This window comes from Populus trichocarpa, chromosome 7 (genome assembly GCF_000002775.5).
Source record: "Populus trichocarpa isolate Nisqually-1 chromosome 7, P.trichocarpa_v4.1, whole genome shotgun sequence".
Lineage (NCBI taxonomy): Eukaryota > Viridiplantae > Streptophyta > Magnoliopsida > Malpighiales > Salicaceae > Populus > Populus trichocarpa.
Genome location: NC_037291.2, coordinates 13093948 through 13113263, shown reverse-complemented (window position 1 = coordinate 13113263; position 19316 = coordinate 13093948). Strand labels below are relative to the sequence as shown.

Sequence of the window (19316 nt, the reverse complement as noted above, 5' to 3'; positions counted from 1 at the left end):
CCAGCCCCCAGTCTATGACCGACGCTATGTTTTGCTACATGTTAATGTGGTAAGATATAGTACAAAAATAGGAAAATAAGGGTTTTTAATTTCTAGAAAACTTTGAAATAAAATTTCTTGAACAACAACAACAACAACAACAACAACCATTATCTTATATAAATTCAAATAAGGGTTTTATAATCATCGGGATTCAAATCTAGTTCTTGTAGGTTATATATATAAATTCTGGTCTTGATGTAAATATCATAATTAACTTTGACTAAATCGTTAAAAAACAAATTTAATTTATTTGCTTGAAAATTAATCTTAAAATAATATTGTAAACTGAAGAAATTAGTCGAACTCGAATATGAAAAGGATAAGAGAGGTTTGTCCAAGCTTTTGACACACCAAACTAGCCAGTCGCAATGGTCCCCCACTTTTGATAAAGGCATAACCATATATGTGCTTTGATGATTTTTATTGTATTGTATAAAACTATTCCAGAGTTTGCTACTTTCTGGAATCAGTAACCTTACACTCATGGTTTAAAAATCATGAATGAAAATAAAAAAAAAAAAAATTTCATCGAATAACTAAATTATTTTTAAAAGTTAAAAAAACAAAAAGGATCGAATTTCCAACCACCACCTCTATATTGGCTAAACTTTTGGAAGTAGAGATATTTTTTGTTTATTATTATTATTATTATTATTATTATTATAAAAAGAAAGGGTGGATGAAAGGTTCTCCACCCTTTATTAAAAAAAAAAGGCCTAGAAGCGCGAGCATAGACTGGGAGGCCCGAAGTACGTAGTGGAAAGAGCTCCAATATAAACACTTAATACAGACTATATAGGAGATATCAACCTCATAATTAGTTACTCCTTAAAGTGTACTAATATACCCAAGCATTTTTAGTTACACACGACTGAAAATAATTCAATCCCTCATGAATTTCATACTCAATCCATCCTTACAATTATAAGTATTCTAAATCATATCAAATTTATTCGAGTGATATGATCTCGGCCGGTGAATACAAGTAACATGTGTAGAACTAAAATTACTTTTCCTTTTGCTTTCATATCAATTAGATATTACTTAACTCGCTTTCCTAGGAGTATTCCTTTAAGTCAAATCATTTCATGACTATAAAATATACTTTTAAAGTAGCGATTATTTACACATCATCTCATCATACAATCAAAAATCACAAAGGGTAAGATATTAAGATCTTATACATGATCTTCAAGACTCACATACTAAAGAAGCAGGGATCCATTCTTTAATCCTGCAACAGTCGTCAGCACATGTAGTATGAAATACATGCTATAATGGAGCGTACTCTTTTCTTATCTAAAGAAAAAGAGTGTATGCCGTTGCTCTTTTTGTTAGAAAAAATACATCATACAAGTTTTAGTCTTGTAGCCATAAAATATAGACTTTAAATAAGAAATTCTAATTTGCTCGCTATCATTAGTGGTGGATGAATAATTTCATACTTGGCTTCAATCATAATAGACACATAAATGGTAGAAATTCATTCATATCGATTCTTTTATTTAAAAACCTCATCTTGATCCCAACCAATGTGACTTTTAAATAATTAATTTAAGTTAAAATTGCTCTCATTACGCCCAAGTTGCTTATTGAGCATTAAAACTCAAATAGTCTCATCTCTACTTACCTTACAAGCGCTAGAGGTGATTGCTCATGTGAGTGAGTCAATCTAAGTCTATCAACATACTTTATAAATTATATTATATGATACTCACAATATATTCCATAAAACAAATAATGAATAACATGATATCACTATTATTAATAATGCTAGAACTTAGAACAACGTAAATAAAAGCATCATCCTTAATATATACATTAACGGTGTCTAATGCCATAAAACTATTTAATACAAAACCAGAACCACAAAAAATATTATCCAGATATATTTTTCACACAACAACCAACAAATACAATATAATATCCCAATTATAGTAAAGCAAGAATAGGAATAAGATTTCGTCAAACTTCTAGAATGTAGAGTACATCATGAAAATAAAATGTGCGACCGCCCCACAAATTTAGTTTGCAGGCACTAATCCCTAGCACATCAATGGAAGCATTATTCCCCATGTATATGTATCTACTTCACTTTTAAATTTGATAAAATTCCACAAAGATTGTTCGATCCCTTGCTATGTGATTGGTTACTCCTGAGTTTACAGTCCAAAAAGAAACAAATAAAGCAAGCATTAAACAACTGCTAACGTATAAGTTTGAGGGATGATTGTGGTTAAACATTACATTTGGCTCAGTTCAATCACGAGCAAAGTAACTAGGTTTACCACAATTGAAACAATTCATATTTCTTAAAACAAAAACAATAATTTTTAGAAATCAAGGACTAAAACATAATTTTACAAGATTTCGAAGACCAAACTATAAATGACAGAAATATATAACCATAATGAAATCTCACCCATAATACATCCTCAATTCTATACAGAATCTCAATTTACATTCTAAAGATCAAATTGTAATTTTTCAAAGTTTAGGGACTAAACTGTAAATCTCTAAAATGGAGGGACTAAATTGAAAATCACACAAATCAATTATAAAGCTGAGATTCATGATCCTTAACATCATAAGAATACTTGTATGTTGTTATGGGAATGATGATGTCGTGAAAAAACTTCACGGAGAAAATAGATTTTCCATGGTTAGGTTAATGGCCTTGATTAATGGCTGTGCAATTCGCCTTAAAAAAAGTCCTTTGGAGGAAATTGATGTTCAAAGTGGTCATCTATTAGAGGAAAAAATAGTGTTTGTCAGTCTATTCATTTTTTTTGTAGAGGAAAAAATCATTGGCTAGCCATTGTTGTTCATTGATTGGTGTGTCATGTCATGATTGTTGTGTCATGCAAACTATTGGTGAAAAACATTGACGATGGTCTACCATTAACGTACCTGCTCTACACAGAAAAAGTCATGTGTGCATTAAAACATTGTGAGTATGAAAAGTTAGTTCGGGCAATGTTTTTTCAAAAATTTTAATTATATTATACCTGTAAGCAATAAGGATGTTTAGTTTATCATAACAAGAGCATTCAAAACATAAAAAATATTAAGAAAACTTACAATCCATATAAGTTTAAATCTATAAGCATACAAAACAAAAACTCATAGCAAACATGTTTTCAACATAAATATATTAATAGAATTCTAGCATTCATATTAAGCATAGATTCAAACTTGCAATTTAATTTAAAGTTCTAACAAACATACCAATAATAAAAAGTTTTATGTTTAAATTAAAACAAATGATGATATTTACTTGTTGATGCACTTTAAAGTAATGAAACTTTTGTTGTTATCAATGATGAGTCATTTGTCCTTAAAGCTTTATTATTTCTCTCTTGTGCAACTACAATGTATGCAATATGTGAACAAGGTCTTTGAACTAAAGTTTAAAAAAAACTTAATTATCTCTCAACAATGTGAACATAAGCTATAGATTTAGAAGGAAACACAAAGCATAAAAAGAGAAGGAAAATAGTAAAAATGAGGTGAGGAACTGTGTGTAAGAATATAGAACAAAAACTTATATGAAACTCTTCTTTCACCCCCCCTCTTTATATAGTAAATTTTAAAAGTTAAAAGCTTAAAGAATTAATTTTGATAATAATTATAATTAAATCTCTTTATTATCAATATTTGATTAGTCACCATAAATGAAGAGTTATATCAGAACATGGCGGTTATAAATCTAAATTTCTTAGCTAAAAAAACATTTGAAGTTTGTAGAAAATGATTCTAGAAGAGACTATTAACATTCACGACAACTGGACAAAATAATAGGCTGGAAAAAGTAATTCTAAAGTCCACTTTGCTTAGGACATCTCCCATATAAAAGCTTGAGTGCTATTTGGACTCAATCTTAACTTTTCAACTTCTCATTTTATAAACACCAAGAAAGTTTTGTTTCTTTTCTATGTGGGATAGAGTTCTTTTAGAGGGTTTTTGGATTTCACCAAAATATGTCAATTAAAGGTTCTTTGAGATCAATTTTTTATTCACTTATAATCTATTTAAATCATTTTATTGTTTCATGTTAAAAAAATTTATGTTAGAGATTAAATTTCGATAAAATTTTAACCAGAAAAATAAATAGACCCTACTTTTAATTTGATATCAAATATGCTTATTTACTATGTTTCAATAAATAGGTGGAATTATGAGCTGAGAATTCCGGCCGTTAAAAAGTTTTTTTTAGAAAAATATTATTTTTTTAAAGATTTTCAATTTTTTTTGTGATTGTGATTCCTATTTTAACAGAAAAAAGTTTTGAACATAAACTATATATTAAAGCAAGTAACATTAAACTACAATAAAGAAACACCTTTGAAGAATTAAGCATTAAAAGACAATTAATAATAAAATAGTAATAAAGGGAGAAAAAAACAGTTAAACAAAAAGATACTTATGAAAAATCTCTTGAAATAATTATGGGATTGGCCATAGAACAAAGGGCCAATCAGCTACGTGATGAGAATATTTTAACGGTTTATTTGATCTCATCTTCTAAATGATTGTCTAAGTAAATTATTATTATATTTGAGTGGGCTTGGGCATAGATTTGTGGATTAACATGGAGTAATCCATGTTAATTCGCTTAATCTATAATTTATTGATCAGAAACATGATCGATTGACCTGATTGATCGTGGTTAAATCTAGTTAAAGCTCAATTTAAAAAATTAATTTTTTATAAAGTAGTTTTCTGTTCAAAACCAATATTGTTTTTTATTTTTTTTTTAATACGAATTAACTAAGATGAACTCGGATTAACACGCTTAATCTATGACTTGTGATCTTGTTACAGGTTGACGACTTTTTCCCCTTTTTTCTCTTCCTGACGAGGATACAAAAATCACAGGGAATATTCTGGAACGACTTATTCCTTAAGATCCTTGTATATCATTTACAATGTGTTCTACGACCTTCACTTTCTGACTGCAATGACTTCTTCTTTGACAGGTATCTTTAAAGGTTGTAAATCTTCTCTTCAATGAATACCTGCACATTGTCCCTTATAGACCCCTAAGGATGTTGATGGGGGACCCTCCGAAGATCAAGTCAGTACGAAGTATTTTTATGTGGCAAAAGACATTAATGAAGGTATTAATGAGCTTTTATGAAGATAGAGAGGAAGAAGGAGAAGAAAATATAGAAGTTAGAGAAGAAGAAGAAGGATTGTGTTTATGTCTCAAAGTATAAGATTTCGAACCTTTTTTCTGTATACTCAAGCTTACTTTTATATTACCTGACTTGATATGCTTTATACAACGTAGGAGGGGTAGAGATGGGTGCAGACATGTCCTTACCCAACTTAGAGTTGGGAGCGTACGCGGCATTACCCAACGTGAAGTTGGGTGTGAACGCGCCATGACCCAAGTTAGAATTGGACCCGAACGAGCCACGGCCCAACACGGAGTTGGGCGGGGACGAGCCACGGCCTAACTTAGAGTTGGGTGCGGACATATCATAATCCAATTTAGAGTTGGACGCGGACGTGTCATGGTCCAACTTAGAGTTGAACATTGAAAAAGACACAATCTCATTTTGAATTATAACATTTATGTAATGGCTTTTAAATGGAAAAAGGCTTTTAGAAAACTATAACCCATCACTTCCCAATTTCATAGGCCCCATTTATTTTTCTTTTTCTTTATCTTTTTTAATGCTCCTCCTCTTTCTCTCTTCTTTTCCATCATCTCACCTGTGTGTCTATTCGTCTTTTTACTTTTGCCTCTTTTTTTTCTTTTTTTATCGTTTCTTTTCCATCTTCTTTGACTATTCTTTCATCGTTTTTCTTTCTTTCTTTTCCCTGTCTTCTCTGACGTGTGTCCACTCGTCTTCTCCTTCTCTTTACTTGTCTTCTCCCTTATTTGTTTAACTCCTCTCTCCCCATGTCCTGCTGCGTTCCCACTCATAACTTTCCCATTGTTTTCAACTCCGGTCCCTATTTCCTCCATTTTTTCTTGTTTTATATTCTTTATGTCTAAGAACGTTGTTCCGGTGGTTTGCGGTGGTTTCCGCTGGGCTTAACAACTATTAGTGAGAGAGAGAGAGAGAGAGAGAAGATCCGTTATCCTTTTTAATCAACAACCAGTGAGATTAGATAAATCTGAATTATATATCCATAGACGCGGGAGAAAATCGCATCTTTGCTAAGCAAATATTTTTTTGACGGGGGTTAAAAAATTCCAACTACAAAACATATATTTTATTATTTTTCATTATCTAGTCTTTTTAGTTGAGAATTTTATATTTAGATTCTAAATTTTATTTTATTTATATTTTAATCCATGTGTCTTGAGAAAAAAGAGAAAAAAGTTGTAATTTTCTGTTATCTCGTAAAAATTATGGAGTTATAATTTTTTTTTTCTTTCTATTGAAGCTTACTTTTCAAATGATGATGAGTTTTTGTTTAAAAAGCAATAATTCTCATAAAAATATATTTTTGTTAAAACAAGAAAAATAAACAAAGAAAGGAAGTTTTAATTGAAAGAATATTTTTTTTCTTTATAATTAAAAAAAAAACTTAGATTTTTATAAATATTTATCCTATGGGATATATTTATTTTTATTAAAAAAGCATGTTGTTTTTGTAAAAAGAAAGAATACATTATATAAAAAATTCACCTGATAAAATATCTTTTTTTATAATTTAAATTATTATGTTTCTTATAAATATCTATATTTAATATATTATAATTAAATAAAAAAGAATACATTGTTTTTTCTTGCATGTGGCGAGGTGACACAGTTGATTATGGATCTCAGAAGACGTGTCCTTACATTGTTCGTTGGTGGACTTACGGTAGCGGTAGCATGTGGTTAAGTCAGTCCATTCCAAGCATGTTTAGAAACGTAGTTAGAATTGCTTTTTAAAATATATTTTATTTAAAAATATATTAAAATAATATTTATTTTATTTTTAAAAAATTATTTTTAATATTACCATATTAAAATGATTTTAAAATATCAAAAAAATATTAATTTAAAATAAAAAAAAATTTCAAATTTTTTCAAAAATATTTTTAAAAACGTAAAAATAAACAGGACCTGAAAGTACGAGACGAGAATCTTCAATCTTATATTTATCTCACAAAAACAAAAAAATTAATTTTTAATTTTTAACTTTTTATCTATTATATTTATATTTGATGATTTATTTTTTATTACTATTTATGTTATTGGAAGTCTCTCATGATGATGACGTGTAATAAATAACATAATCTTGGTTGCGTATTAATTTGGTCCCGCATGGAATAGAAAATTTCACCATCTACTTTAGTGCAATCACTCAAACTATACATACTATGTTTCATGGACACTTTGCTTTTGTGGGATTTTTTTTTTAATTAATATGAATATGTGGACCAACTTATTATTTTTATGGATAGTTTTCAATACACAGGTTGGGATATTTTTTATTGATTGATGATAAGATTGCAACTAGAAATTAAAATTTAACCCAGTGTTGGAGATTAAGGCAGATATTTTATTTATTATAAATATTTTTTATTTGTAAATATATTAAAATATTTTTTTATTTTTTTTAAATTTATTTTTTTATATCAGTACACTGAAATAATAATAAAAATATAATTTTAAATAAAAAATATTTTTTAAACGTACTCATAAAATACTTTTTAAATTGAATTTTTTTTTTTAATGAAGGGGATGGCTTTTGGTCAAGTCAGTGAGTCCATTCCAAGAGTACGAGATAAGAATCTTTTATTTATTTAATATTTTCCACTTTCAATGGCCCGAAAGTCTCGCAAATCCCACCATTAATGATGACGTACAGACACTGACGTCGCCCATATATAGTAGCATTAATGAAACTCTGACTGCGTATTAGTGTGGCCCCGGATTGCAAATAGAAATTAAATATCTTTTAAATTGTTTTTGAAAGCGAATTCTTACAAAAATATATATATATATATATATATATATATATATATATATATATATATATATTGATGATAGGTAGTATAATAAAAAATAAACTATAAAATATTTTTTAATATTTGGTTATGTTTTGGAAAATGAGTTGAAAAATAACTTATTAATATTTTATTTTCTTTCATGTTTATTAAAATAATTAGAAACAAATTTTACAAGTTAAAAAGTTAAATGAGAATGAAATCGAAAAAAAATATAATTTTATAAATTATTTCAAATAAAATAAATAACAATCAAAATAATGGAAGAGATCAAATCTAACAGATAAAAAATTTAAAAAATGATAAAATTAAAATTAAAATAATTACAATTTCATAAATTATTTCAAATTAAATAAATAAAAATAAAAAGAATTAGGACTAAATTTAATAGATAAAAAATTTCAATTAAAATAATAATAAGAGAAAAACAAATAACAATCATAAAAATGAGAACTAAAGTTAATATAAAAATCAAATTAAATCAAATTTTAAGGGATGAAATTAAAAAACAGATTCAAACAAAATATATATCAATCAAAAGTTTGAGTACCAAATTTGATATAATCAGCAAATAATATGATATTTTTAAATTTTACACAACATCTGAAAAGTGTTTTCCGCCCAAAATAAAAAAAAAATATTTTCCTGAAAATCAAGCCAAATTTTTTTTAACTAAAAAGTATTTTTCATTGACCAATTTTTCTAATAGTAAACAAACACATGAAAGTTTAAAAATTAATTTTCAAAAAATTACTTTCCGAGCAAACAAACACCTCAACATAAATCACTAACCCACGTGTTGACTAACCTTTTACTATATATATATACAAAAATAACAGTGAAGGGAGGATCGTAAAAGTATCATCAGCTCACCATTTTAGTAATCAACCTTATATAGGATTTCGTGCATGAATTAGGCTGGGTTTGTTAAGGATAAACACCGATGATTTGTTGTGTTCTTTGTTGATTTATGTTTTCCATCCTCTTCAATTACTTCTCCTTGCTATGTTATTCTCATGTTCATGTTTTGCATATTTAAAAGTTATGATTTCTTATTCATGTTTTTGTGTGTTTTTTAGGATCACCAGTTTGCAGATTATGTTTAGAAAAAGCTGCACGGATCATGAACCCGCAGTGTGTTAGTTGGAATTAATTATTGATTTAATTACTACAATTAAACGCGAAATTAGGAGGTCGTATAATCATTAGTTAAAAAAATCAAATAACCCAAATGTCAAATTCAAAAATTATTGACTGTAAATGTAAAAATTTTAAAAATAATATAAATCAAATCTTGAAATCTCACCTAACAATTTAAATTATTGGGTCGAGATGGTTCTTTGACATGATATCAGAGTCTTATTTATCAAGCGGTTATGAGTTCGAATATCACATTCTCTATTTATTTGATAAAAAAATTAAACACAAGGTAATATAGGTATGTGTAAATTTCAAGTCCAAAGGGCTTTCACTTGAGAGTGTATTAAAGAATAATATAAATCATATCTTGGAGTCTCATCTAATAGCTTAAGTTATTGAGTTGAGATGGTTTTTTTGATAAAAATAATAGGTTATGCTCTCTCTTTGATGAAGAAAGTTGAAAATTTTAAATATAAAAGAATAAAATTGTACACACGGTCCAAACTCGAACTTTGGGGTTTTTTTTTTATATATATATCTCATATATGGGCAGACCATGCCATGAGGCCCAGAAGCTTAATGTAACTCTCGAGTTCCAAGAATTATATCCATATATCTTTCGTTTTCCTCTTCATTTCTCTTGCTGCCAATCTGGCCAGAATTTCTTCTTAGAGCACTCACCAATCCGATTTGCTTTTTTTTTTTTTCTTTTACTCAACAATTAATCCATTGTAGATGGCAATTAATTAATAGAACATATATGACAACCAAAGGCCAGTAGTCAAATATTACTTATTAACTATATTATATAATAATATAAAGAAATTATAATTCAATAATTAACTGGAAAAAGAATTGCTTCTTCATGAAAAAAAAGTTATAAAGAAGAATATTAACAAAAACAAATGGAGCTTGAATAAAATACTGTGAATACAAACTCATGCCCAATGTTTACTATAGCAGTTTAATGATGTACTTGCTTTTCTCACGAAAAAACCCTTGAATTAACTGCTGGGGGCAATATAATCATTGTACAAGGCTCCTCTAATTATTATTGGATTGTTCTTGAGCAGGATGGTCCTTTTCTTCCATTTTAGAAGCAAAAGATGGAGTTTAAAGGCAATTTCATCTTTTCAGTTTTTTTTTTTTTTTACAATAATCAAGTTGAGTAAAGGATAATTTAATCTTTAATAGATATAAAATATATTAAAAATAAAAAAGTGATTGGCTCGTGAATTGCATACTCCAACAAGTGAAAAGGTCCGTGCTTTTAGGTAGCGTGTGTAGCACCTCAGGTGGCCAAAAATCAACTTCCACTGTGTTATTGAAAGCATTGCGCTATTCTTTTTTTGTTAGAACAATGTAGTTGTTTTGGGTTGGTGGAGCAATGCTGATGACTTTTTATTTTCACCTCTTACTTTTCTCTCTGGCCTTACCTTGAAAATCACACTACCCATGGAAAATTCTAGAATTATTTTCTGATTTATAATCGCGTCAACTTTGATCTTTATTTTTTTAATTTTTAATTTTTTTTTATCTCTTTTGTAAAATTTTGAATTGCTTTCAATTTCAATTGTGATATGTTATTTTGTCCATTTGGTCATTTTTTGATTGGTTTTTTTAGTCTTTTGTTAAATTGATTGTTCTTTCTAATTTTACCTTTCAATCAAAAAAATATTTTATTTTTTATTTCAATTTTGATCCTCATTCTTTTGATTGTTTTTTTCCTTTTGTTTAATTAATTTTTATTTTTATTTTCACCCATTAATCAAAAATAAAATTTATTTTGCGTTTCAATTTCACCTATTCTCTTGATTGTTGTTTTTTGTTTTGTTTTGGATCCTTGTGTAATTGATATTTTTTTCCAAGTTAATCTTTCAACATTTAGTTGGTTGAGAATTGAGTTTCGTGGTTTATCTATATAGCATGCTTTCAGTCTAATATCCCGAGTCACGGATTTGAAAAGCTAACGCGGGGTGACAATGTTTTTTTTTTCTTATTTTCTTTTTTAGCTTTATGATTTTTTTTATTTTTTTTTCTACCAAGTTATCTCAATCTCATGACACGAGACACGAGTTTGGAGAGTTAACCCGGTTTGGCTCGCCCTTTATTCTCCGAGTTACAGTTTTGTCGTGTTAACTCGAATTGATTTGAACCGGTTTATTTTATCTTTTTTATCCAATTTTATCCTTCTGTATTTAATGGACTGTGAATTGAGCTATATCATTTATTTTCTTTTACATTTCTTTTTAATTTAGTCCATCTCATGTCATTATTTATTTTTTTATCATCTAATTAAAATAAAACTAATTTATTTGACTCATTTGAGTCTATGATTCGAGTTCTGAATTTGTTTTTCCTTCTTTAAAACATGTTTGTGCAACAAGCACATCATTTTTAACACAAAAAAAGCCCTCGCGATGTAGCGTAGGTCCATGGCTAGTGCATCACTAAATATAATTCCATTATATCATAAATATCACCAAACAAGGAAAGAACAAGAACCAAGCTTAGAGCGTGTTTGAGAGTTCATTTTAAAAGTTTATTTGCCTTGTAAGAACATTAAATCGATGTTTTTTTAATGATTTCTGATGTGGTGATGTCAAAAATAAAAAAAATATTAAAAATATATTTTAATACATTTCTAAATAAAAAATACTTTTGAAAAACACTCTGCACCACAATACCAAATACATGCTAAAACATATCGTAGGTTGAATTTTGGCAAACATGTTTGATATTTTTGCTTCGGTTTTCTTTGCAAGTTGTTAAAATATTACAAGGAGAGGGACTTGAATGGAACCAATTTATGAAAGAGGGCAATATTGAAAAATATCCACATCAAAATCTGGTGAAGATAAGCGTTTCCATTCTCAATCATATTTTATTTGCTACTACCTCACATTTTGAAGGTCCCACCATCTCAATTATTCATTCTCATTACCCATGAGAATCACCAATGATTGAAGAAAGGTCCCACCATCCTTTCTCGTACTCTCAAATCATGAATGTTGGACGATACAGACCACATTGATTAAGGGAGTATTTATTTTTGTTGTTGATTTTTTTTAAAATGTTTTTGAAATTATTTTTTTAAAAATATCAAATTAATATTTTTAAGGCTAGACTCTGCTCCCAGACAAAGCCTATAAGAGTTGGATTATTCCTTTAAGCTGAACCCATGACGGTGGATTTTCCCCCCAGGCCTAACATATGAAAACTGGGCTTTTTTTTAGGCTGAGCGGTGGACTATTTTCGAAGCTGTATGCATGATAATGAATTTTTGGAAGGCTGAGCCTATGAAATCAGGCTCTTTTCTAGTCTGAGCCCATAATATTGGGCTCTCTTAACAATAGATTCACGACACGTTACTTGAGATTGTTGATTATGTAGTTTTTAGGGTTTTTAAGCCTGTTAATTTGAAGTTTATCATGTTAAAAGAGGATATTCATCATATATATTTTTTTAAGAAAAAAAATCATAGGAGTCATGTATGATCCTGACACCAGAAACCATTTAAAAATCCCTGGTTTTGTCGTTTACATTTATTTGTAGTTGTAGTGCCGTGCTTGACTAGAAATGGGATTTATTTTTTTTCTTTTTATGGCTACGATATGAATTTATTTTTTCATTAAATCAATGAATGGTTACAATTAATCTTTGGGGATCAGAGCTAGCTAACACTCCTGGACTAGAAATATTAGTTTTTTTCATTTAAGTGCATTGAATTTGTTTTTTTTTTATATATATATATATATAAAAACCATTAATCAAGCACTTCCATTTATTTTTCTGTGTTTTATGATGAAGTGATAGTTGACTTTTACCAACCGACTTCAAATCTAGGCTTTCTTTACAAGGTAAAGTTCCTTCCAAAGTATTAATGAAGAAAAATAAATTTAAATTAAAACAAATCCTTTTATTTTAGTTAAAAATGAAAGCCCGTGAGAAATGATTGTTTTTTCGTGTTATTTTATTATGTTTTGATTTTACGATCATATGATATCTTCGAATTGTTTTTAAATTATATATTAAATTCATCTGTATGTTTCAATAAAAAACAATCCATCTAACCGTAGACTAAAATATATTATGTTTTATGATAACTCTAAGAGGTAACTCAACTGATCAGATTTTTAGTTTGCTCTTTAATAATCACGAGTTCGAGTCCTTTCAGGGCCACTAGAGGCTTACATGACGTTAATTTTAGGACCGTGAGATTAATCGAGGTACACGCAAACTGACCCGGACACCTACATTAATACAAAAATATGTTTTATGATGATTGAAACTAATTAGAAATTCATTATTAATAGAAAGCATATAGTTTGAAGAAATTATTAAACAAGATAAGATGGAATGCAAAATAATCCTTATAGGCAATAAGCTTTCAGCTACACTCAACATGTACAAAATAATCCCATATATAATTAACTTCACTTAAAGAATAATATCCATAAATTGATAAATATGCAATGAGACTTGAACTCAAAAGTTCATCTCTCTTAATTCCTAAGAGGAGCAGTTAACTTTGGATAAAAATTGAACTGATCATCATTAAAAAAACTTAAAAACAATGAATATTTTGAAAGCTCCAGCTCTCCTCGATCGAATCAGTAACCTTCTTGCACACTACTACCGGACCTGAAGCGTATTGGCCAAGGATACTATTTTGTAAAGGATAGATTGCATGCCGACACCCTCTATTTTGAACTGAAAGATTTTTGTTTTTTTGTTTTTAGGTGAGTGTCTTTATGTATTAAAATAGCAAGCTATATAACCATTTAGATAGTGACCCAGTGGTAAGAGCTTGAGATCAAGAGGTTTGCTCCCTCTGTGGTCTCAGGTTCAAGCCCTGTGGTTGCTTATATGATGACCACTAGAGGCTTACATGGTCGTTAACTTCAGGGCCCGTGAGATTAGTCGAGGTACACGCAAGCTGGCCCGAACATCCACGTTAAATTAAAAAAAAAATAGCAAGCTATATTCCATGAACAGGTAGCCATTTCCATTACAAAATTCAACTAATCCACAGCAAGTGGACTGTGGGACTCATCTTAATTGAAATTTATAAATGTTCGCATGTTACGATCGATCCATGGAAGAGTAGTTAAGCAAAATTGAAAGATGGAATTTAAAAAGAAAAAAAAAAATAGTGCAAGCTCCTTCACTGTAATATGAAATAGCTGGATTTCCCCATCATCAATTGTCACTTATTTATTTATTTATTATTTTCTTAAAAAGAAAAACCATCTTGCCATTTGCTATCTAAATTACAGCGCCGAACAAAACAAATCACACAGCACATTGGTACTGGTACTGAACGGGTCCTTCGTATAAACAGAAAATGATTTTAAAAAGGGGAAAAAAACACTATAATATTTCTTAGAACAAAAAACTTAACATCTACGAATAAAATAAGCAACCATCTGCTCTAGTAGATGAGATATTTGTCCTGCAAGGATCTGGCCTTCTCTGAAAACGCCGCGTTGTGTGTTTATACGCCACCTTGCTTGCTAGGTGCTATCTAGAGGGAAGCCACGAGTCCCCATTGGAAAGATCTAAAAGTTGACCAAACACTCTTGCATAAACAAGTCACTAAGGACGAAGCCATGAATCTATAAAGAAAAAGAAAACCAACAAAACCAGCTGTAGAAATGGAAAACCAGTAACCTTCATGCCATGGCGCCAATGAGTCTGCTTCTACCAAATCATTGCCACTAATTCCAATTTAGATAAAATCAGGATGGAAATTTAACCCATACCCGTTCCTACTACGTCAATACCGCCACACGGTATAATTAATATCTAATTCTAATTTTGATAAAATAAAAATATCGATAACCATTGAATACGATCTGAATGAGTAGATATTTTTTAAAATTAATAGATAATAAATAAAGTATGAATATTATTAAACTCGAACCAAAACTTAACCCGGAATATATATATATATTTGTAAATTATCTAGACTTTTTTTAATACAATATAATATATACATATTGACTTAAAAACATATATATAAATAATATTTATCATTTAATATACATATACATACTTCATATATATATATATATATATATATATATATATGAATTATGGAATAAAATTAAAAAAATTGATTAGTCGTTGTATATATATAAAATACGGTTTGAAGATATTTTAATAAAATTAAACAATTTTGATATACGCTTGATATATAATTAAAACATTTTTCGAAAATATTTCTATCTGAAAAGGAAAACAACATATGTTTTCGGAAAACAAAATGTAGTGTACAGGGAAAGATTCAAAATTAGAGTTTTTCAATTCTAAGGTATAGAAAAATCATTGTTTTATAAATTCTGAAGTAATTTCTAAAGTTGTTTAAATAGAAGTTAAATCAACCTAAATTAAATTAAAGAGAAATCTTTTTATAATAATTAGAAAAAAGAATTTAAAAACAATATTCTCTAAACTAAACTTGAATATATTCCTGACTTTGGCTGACCTAAAAAATGGGGTGAGATAATCTAATTATTAAATAAAAAATTATAACTATTTTTATATAATTGTTTTTTTAACCTTGATCCTATCCATCTGGTCTGTATCCGCTATACATTCAACGTAAAAAATGCAAGAAACTGTTTCCCAAAGACTTCCAAAGGGCAATGCATTCCAAAGGCACAGTATTAGGAGGGTTTCAAAAATTTTGATTTTATTTTAAATTAATTTATTTTAATGTATTAATTAATATTAAAAATAATCCACTGTCCCAACACTTAGAATGCTATAAATACCCCTCAAGAACAAGAGGAAGCTAATCGAAAGGAACTATTTGTGACGTTAAAAGAAGCTAGAATTTTCATTTTAGGACAGAAAGAATGGCAAGCACTGGTCAGGTCATCCGTTGCAAAGGTAATACTCAAACAGCTTTTACAAAACATGTTTCTTTCGCCAATTTTGGAGAATTAATTAAAGAACTTTCACTCATCAGACTGGTTGGGTTATTTTTTTTTATAAAAAAACTGGACTAGAAATTTGATTTTAAGTTTAATATGGCCTTTAAATAATTGATTATATAAAACAACTTGAACTAAGCCTTAATTTGTCTATGAATTTCAATTTTTCTTTTTCTTTGTTGATAATTAATTGGATGGATGTATTGTAGCTGCTGTGGCATGGGAAGCTGGAAAGCCACTGGTGATCGAGGAAGTGGAGGTGGCTCCACCTCAAGCCATGGAGGTTCGTTTGAAGATCCTCTTCACATCCCTCTGCCATACTGATGTATACTTCTGGGAAGCCAAGGTATGTGATTGCACTTTCAAATTTAATTACTACATAATCATGCACGTGATCTTGTTTTGTGGGCTAGATTTTCTAGTTATTCTTGCAGAGATTGATACTATAACATTGGTTGCAATTTGCAGGGGCAAACCCCATTATTTCCTCGCATTTTTGGTCATGAAGCTGGAGGGTATGAATTTGAGCCATTAGTCCATTACTTGTTGCACATAGATTATGCTTTTGTTTATTTTGACAGTGATGAATTGTGGTGACTAATTTCATTTTTTCCCCTCATGCTTCTATTTTTCTTTTGGGTGCGTAGGATTGTTGAGAGTGTTGGTGAAGGTGTGACAGACCTCGAGCCTGGTGACCATGTGCTTCCTGTATTCACAGGAGAGTGTAAGGAATGCCGACATTGCAAATCAGAAGAGAGTAATATGTGTGATCTTCTTCGGATTAACACTGATAGAGGTGTGATGCTGAGTGATGGCAAGTCTAGATTTTCAATTAGAGGGCAGCCCATCTACCATTTTGTTGGTACATCAACCTTCAGTGAGTACACTGTGATTCATGTTGGCTGTCTGGCCAAGATCAATCCTGCTGCTCCACTGGACAAAGTTTGTCTCCTCAGCTGTGGAATCTCTACAGGTTGGGAAAACACCAATTCAATTATTCTTAAACGAACAAAGATTTTCTCACCTTCTTTTGATGAGGATTTGGTTTCGTGTTGTAGGTCTTGGAGCCACCTTGAATGTTGCGAAGCCAAAGCCAGGCTCCTCCGTGGCCATTTTTGGACTGGGAGCTGTAGGCCTTGCAGTAAGTTTCTTTTCCAATACACGAAACAGATGATTTTTCTATCCATTTATGAGTTCTGATGCTAGCCTGCTACTTATGTTAAATTTGTTTTTGTTGTTTGACATGATTAGGCTGCTGAAGGTGCTCGGATTTCCGGTGCTTCAAGGATTATTGGTGTTGATTTGCATTCCAGTAGATTCGATGAAGGTAAAACAATCATTTAGTTTTATCATATCACTAGTTTTCTTTCGCTTTTTCAGCTATTGCTCCATTGGTGTCTTTAGCTTGTCGGCTGCATTAGTTAATTATTATGTAAGAGAGGATGTTGCAGAGAGGATTTTAGCATTGTCAACTTACTAGGATGAAACTGATCTTCATATTATCGAGTAGCTTCGCAGTTGCTACTTGGTGATTGTGCTAAAATATTACACAAGACGTCATGTTTTTTATGTTCATATACAACTGATTTCTGATGTTCATCTGTGTTTTTTATTTCAACAGCCAAGAAATTTGGCGTGACGGAGTTTGTGAACCCAAATGATCATGACAAGCCTGTTCATGAGGTTTGTAAGAAGATGAATCATGTTTGGAGGGATGATTCATATGAACCTTTTGCATCAGTTCTAATTTTGATTTTCCGTCTGTAGGTGATAGCGGAGATGACTGATGGAGGAGTGGATAGAAGTGTTGAGTGTACAGGAAGTATCAGTGCCATGATTTCTGCATTCGAATGCGTCCATGATGTAATTTTCTTTAAACTGTTTTAGTGATTATGGATCACTAAAAAAAAGCACTTTTAAAACACCCAAATCTGTTAACATTATGGATCTCTTTGCAGGGTTGGGGTGTTGCTGTGCTAGTCGGCGTGCCAAGCAAAGACGATTCTTTCAAAACCAATCCAATGAATTTCTTGAGTGAGAGGACTCTCAAGGGTACTTTCTTTGGAAATTACAAGCCGCGCTCTGACCTTCCTTCAGTTGTAGAGAAGTACATGAACAAGGTAACTTCAATCCCCATTAATCAATCTCTAGCCCGTAGAATTATGGTTTCCATTAGTGCTGATCGGAAGCAATCTGTATATGAAGTTTCTCAAAATATCTACTTGAATTATCATTAACAGTGACATTGTTTTATTTTAAGAACATTATCATAGGCAACAAAGCAGCCATTCCTCCTCCTTTGGTTTTGAACATTCTATCATCATGCAAAAACCCTCTTATCCTAACTAGTTGTTATATGTGCAGGAGCTTGAGCTAGAGAAATTTATATCCCATGAAGTCCCTTTCTCTGAAATCAACAAGGCTTTCGAGTACATGCTCGCTAAAGCTAGCCTCAGGTGTATTATCCGGATGGGTGCATAAAAGAAGAATCATCTTTGTTGATTTTCAGGTGTATTGCCTGAGCTAGCCTCAGGCGTATTATGTTCCGATAGTGATCAGTTAGATGAAACAATAAAATCCATGCTTTAGATTGATAATTAAGTAAGCTGTTACCACTACACTTCCTCATGAGAATAAATAAGATTTTGACGTGTTTTTTTTACTAAAGGTTATCAGCACGTTCATCTATTTCACAAGAAGAAAACAAACACAGGAACAACACGTTTGAATTCCTCTCATTAGGCAAATCAGCTGGAGCCAACACTTTATTTTCAAAGAATGATCAGGCGGAGCCATATTGGCCATAAGTGGTCAAGTTGCTAGAACATGTACTTCTTGAAAAACTCATAAAAGTGTCTGTCAACTTCTTCTTGTGTTAAAGGCCTCGTGAAAATACTATTTTACTCTTAAAGGCCAGTTCTTTGTGATTTGTTTTGAACGGTAAAAGCATAATTAGGATGTGTTAAATAATAAATCCTGTTCCTAAAGGATGATCCATTTACTCCCTAAATTATACAAAATTCCCGAGGTTTTTATTCTTCTTCAGTGAAAAAGAAAAAACTGTAAGAATGATAAAGGGAATCGAAATTATGTAATGAATGATCCATTAGTACATTGTAATAGACTTTTTTCTAAGGCAACTTATTCTATTTAAATCAACAAAATCCATGTACTAATAAATTATACTATCAAGAGTTATTCAAACTGGAGAGGTTTGGGATTATTATTATTATTAT

General features: G+C 30.1%; 1 protein-coding gene across 1 annotated transcript; it reads left to right on the top strand.

The window, feature by feature from the left end:
• Positions 1 to 15888: 15888 nt before the first annotated feature.
• Positions 15889 to 18747, top strand: LOC112328256 (alcohol dehydrogenase). Its single transcript, XM_024605856.2, has 10 exons — positions 15889 to 16036; positions 16290 to 16426; positions 16549 to 16595; positions 16728 to 17053; positions 17139 to 17221; positions 17332 to 17407; positions 17702 to 17763; positions 17848 to 17943; positions 18039 to 18200; positions 18445 to 18747. The coding sequence occupies exons 1-10, from the start codon at positions 16003 to 16005 to the stop codon at positions 18559 to 18561; spliced, it is 1140 nt and encodes a 379-aa protein (XP_024461624.1). The 5' UTR covers positions 15889 to 16002; the 3' UTR covers positions 18562 to 18747.
• The last annotated feature ends 569 nt before the right edge of the window (positions 18748 to 19316 follow it).

What these genes read in the sequence shown, in the direction of transcription:
- LOC112328256 (XM_024605856.2), top strand. Translation starts at nt 16,003, where the DNA reads ATGGCAAGCACTGGTCAGGTCATCCGTTGCAAAG. An exon ending in ATGACAAGCCTGTTCATGAG is followed by an intron (nt 17,764 to 17,847) that starts GTTTGTAAGAAG and finishes TTCCGTCTGTAG; the next exon opens with GTGATAGCGGAGATGACTGA. An exon ending in TAGAGAAGTACATGAACAAG is followed by an intron (nt 18,201 to 18,444) that starts GTAACTTCAATC and finishes TTATATGTGCAG; the next exon opens with GAGCTTGAGCTAGAGAAATT.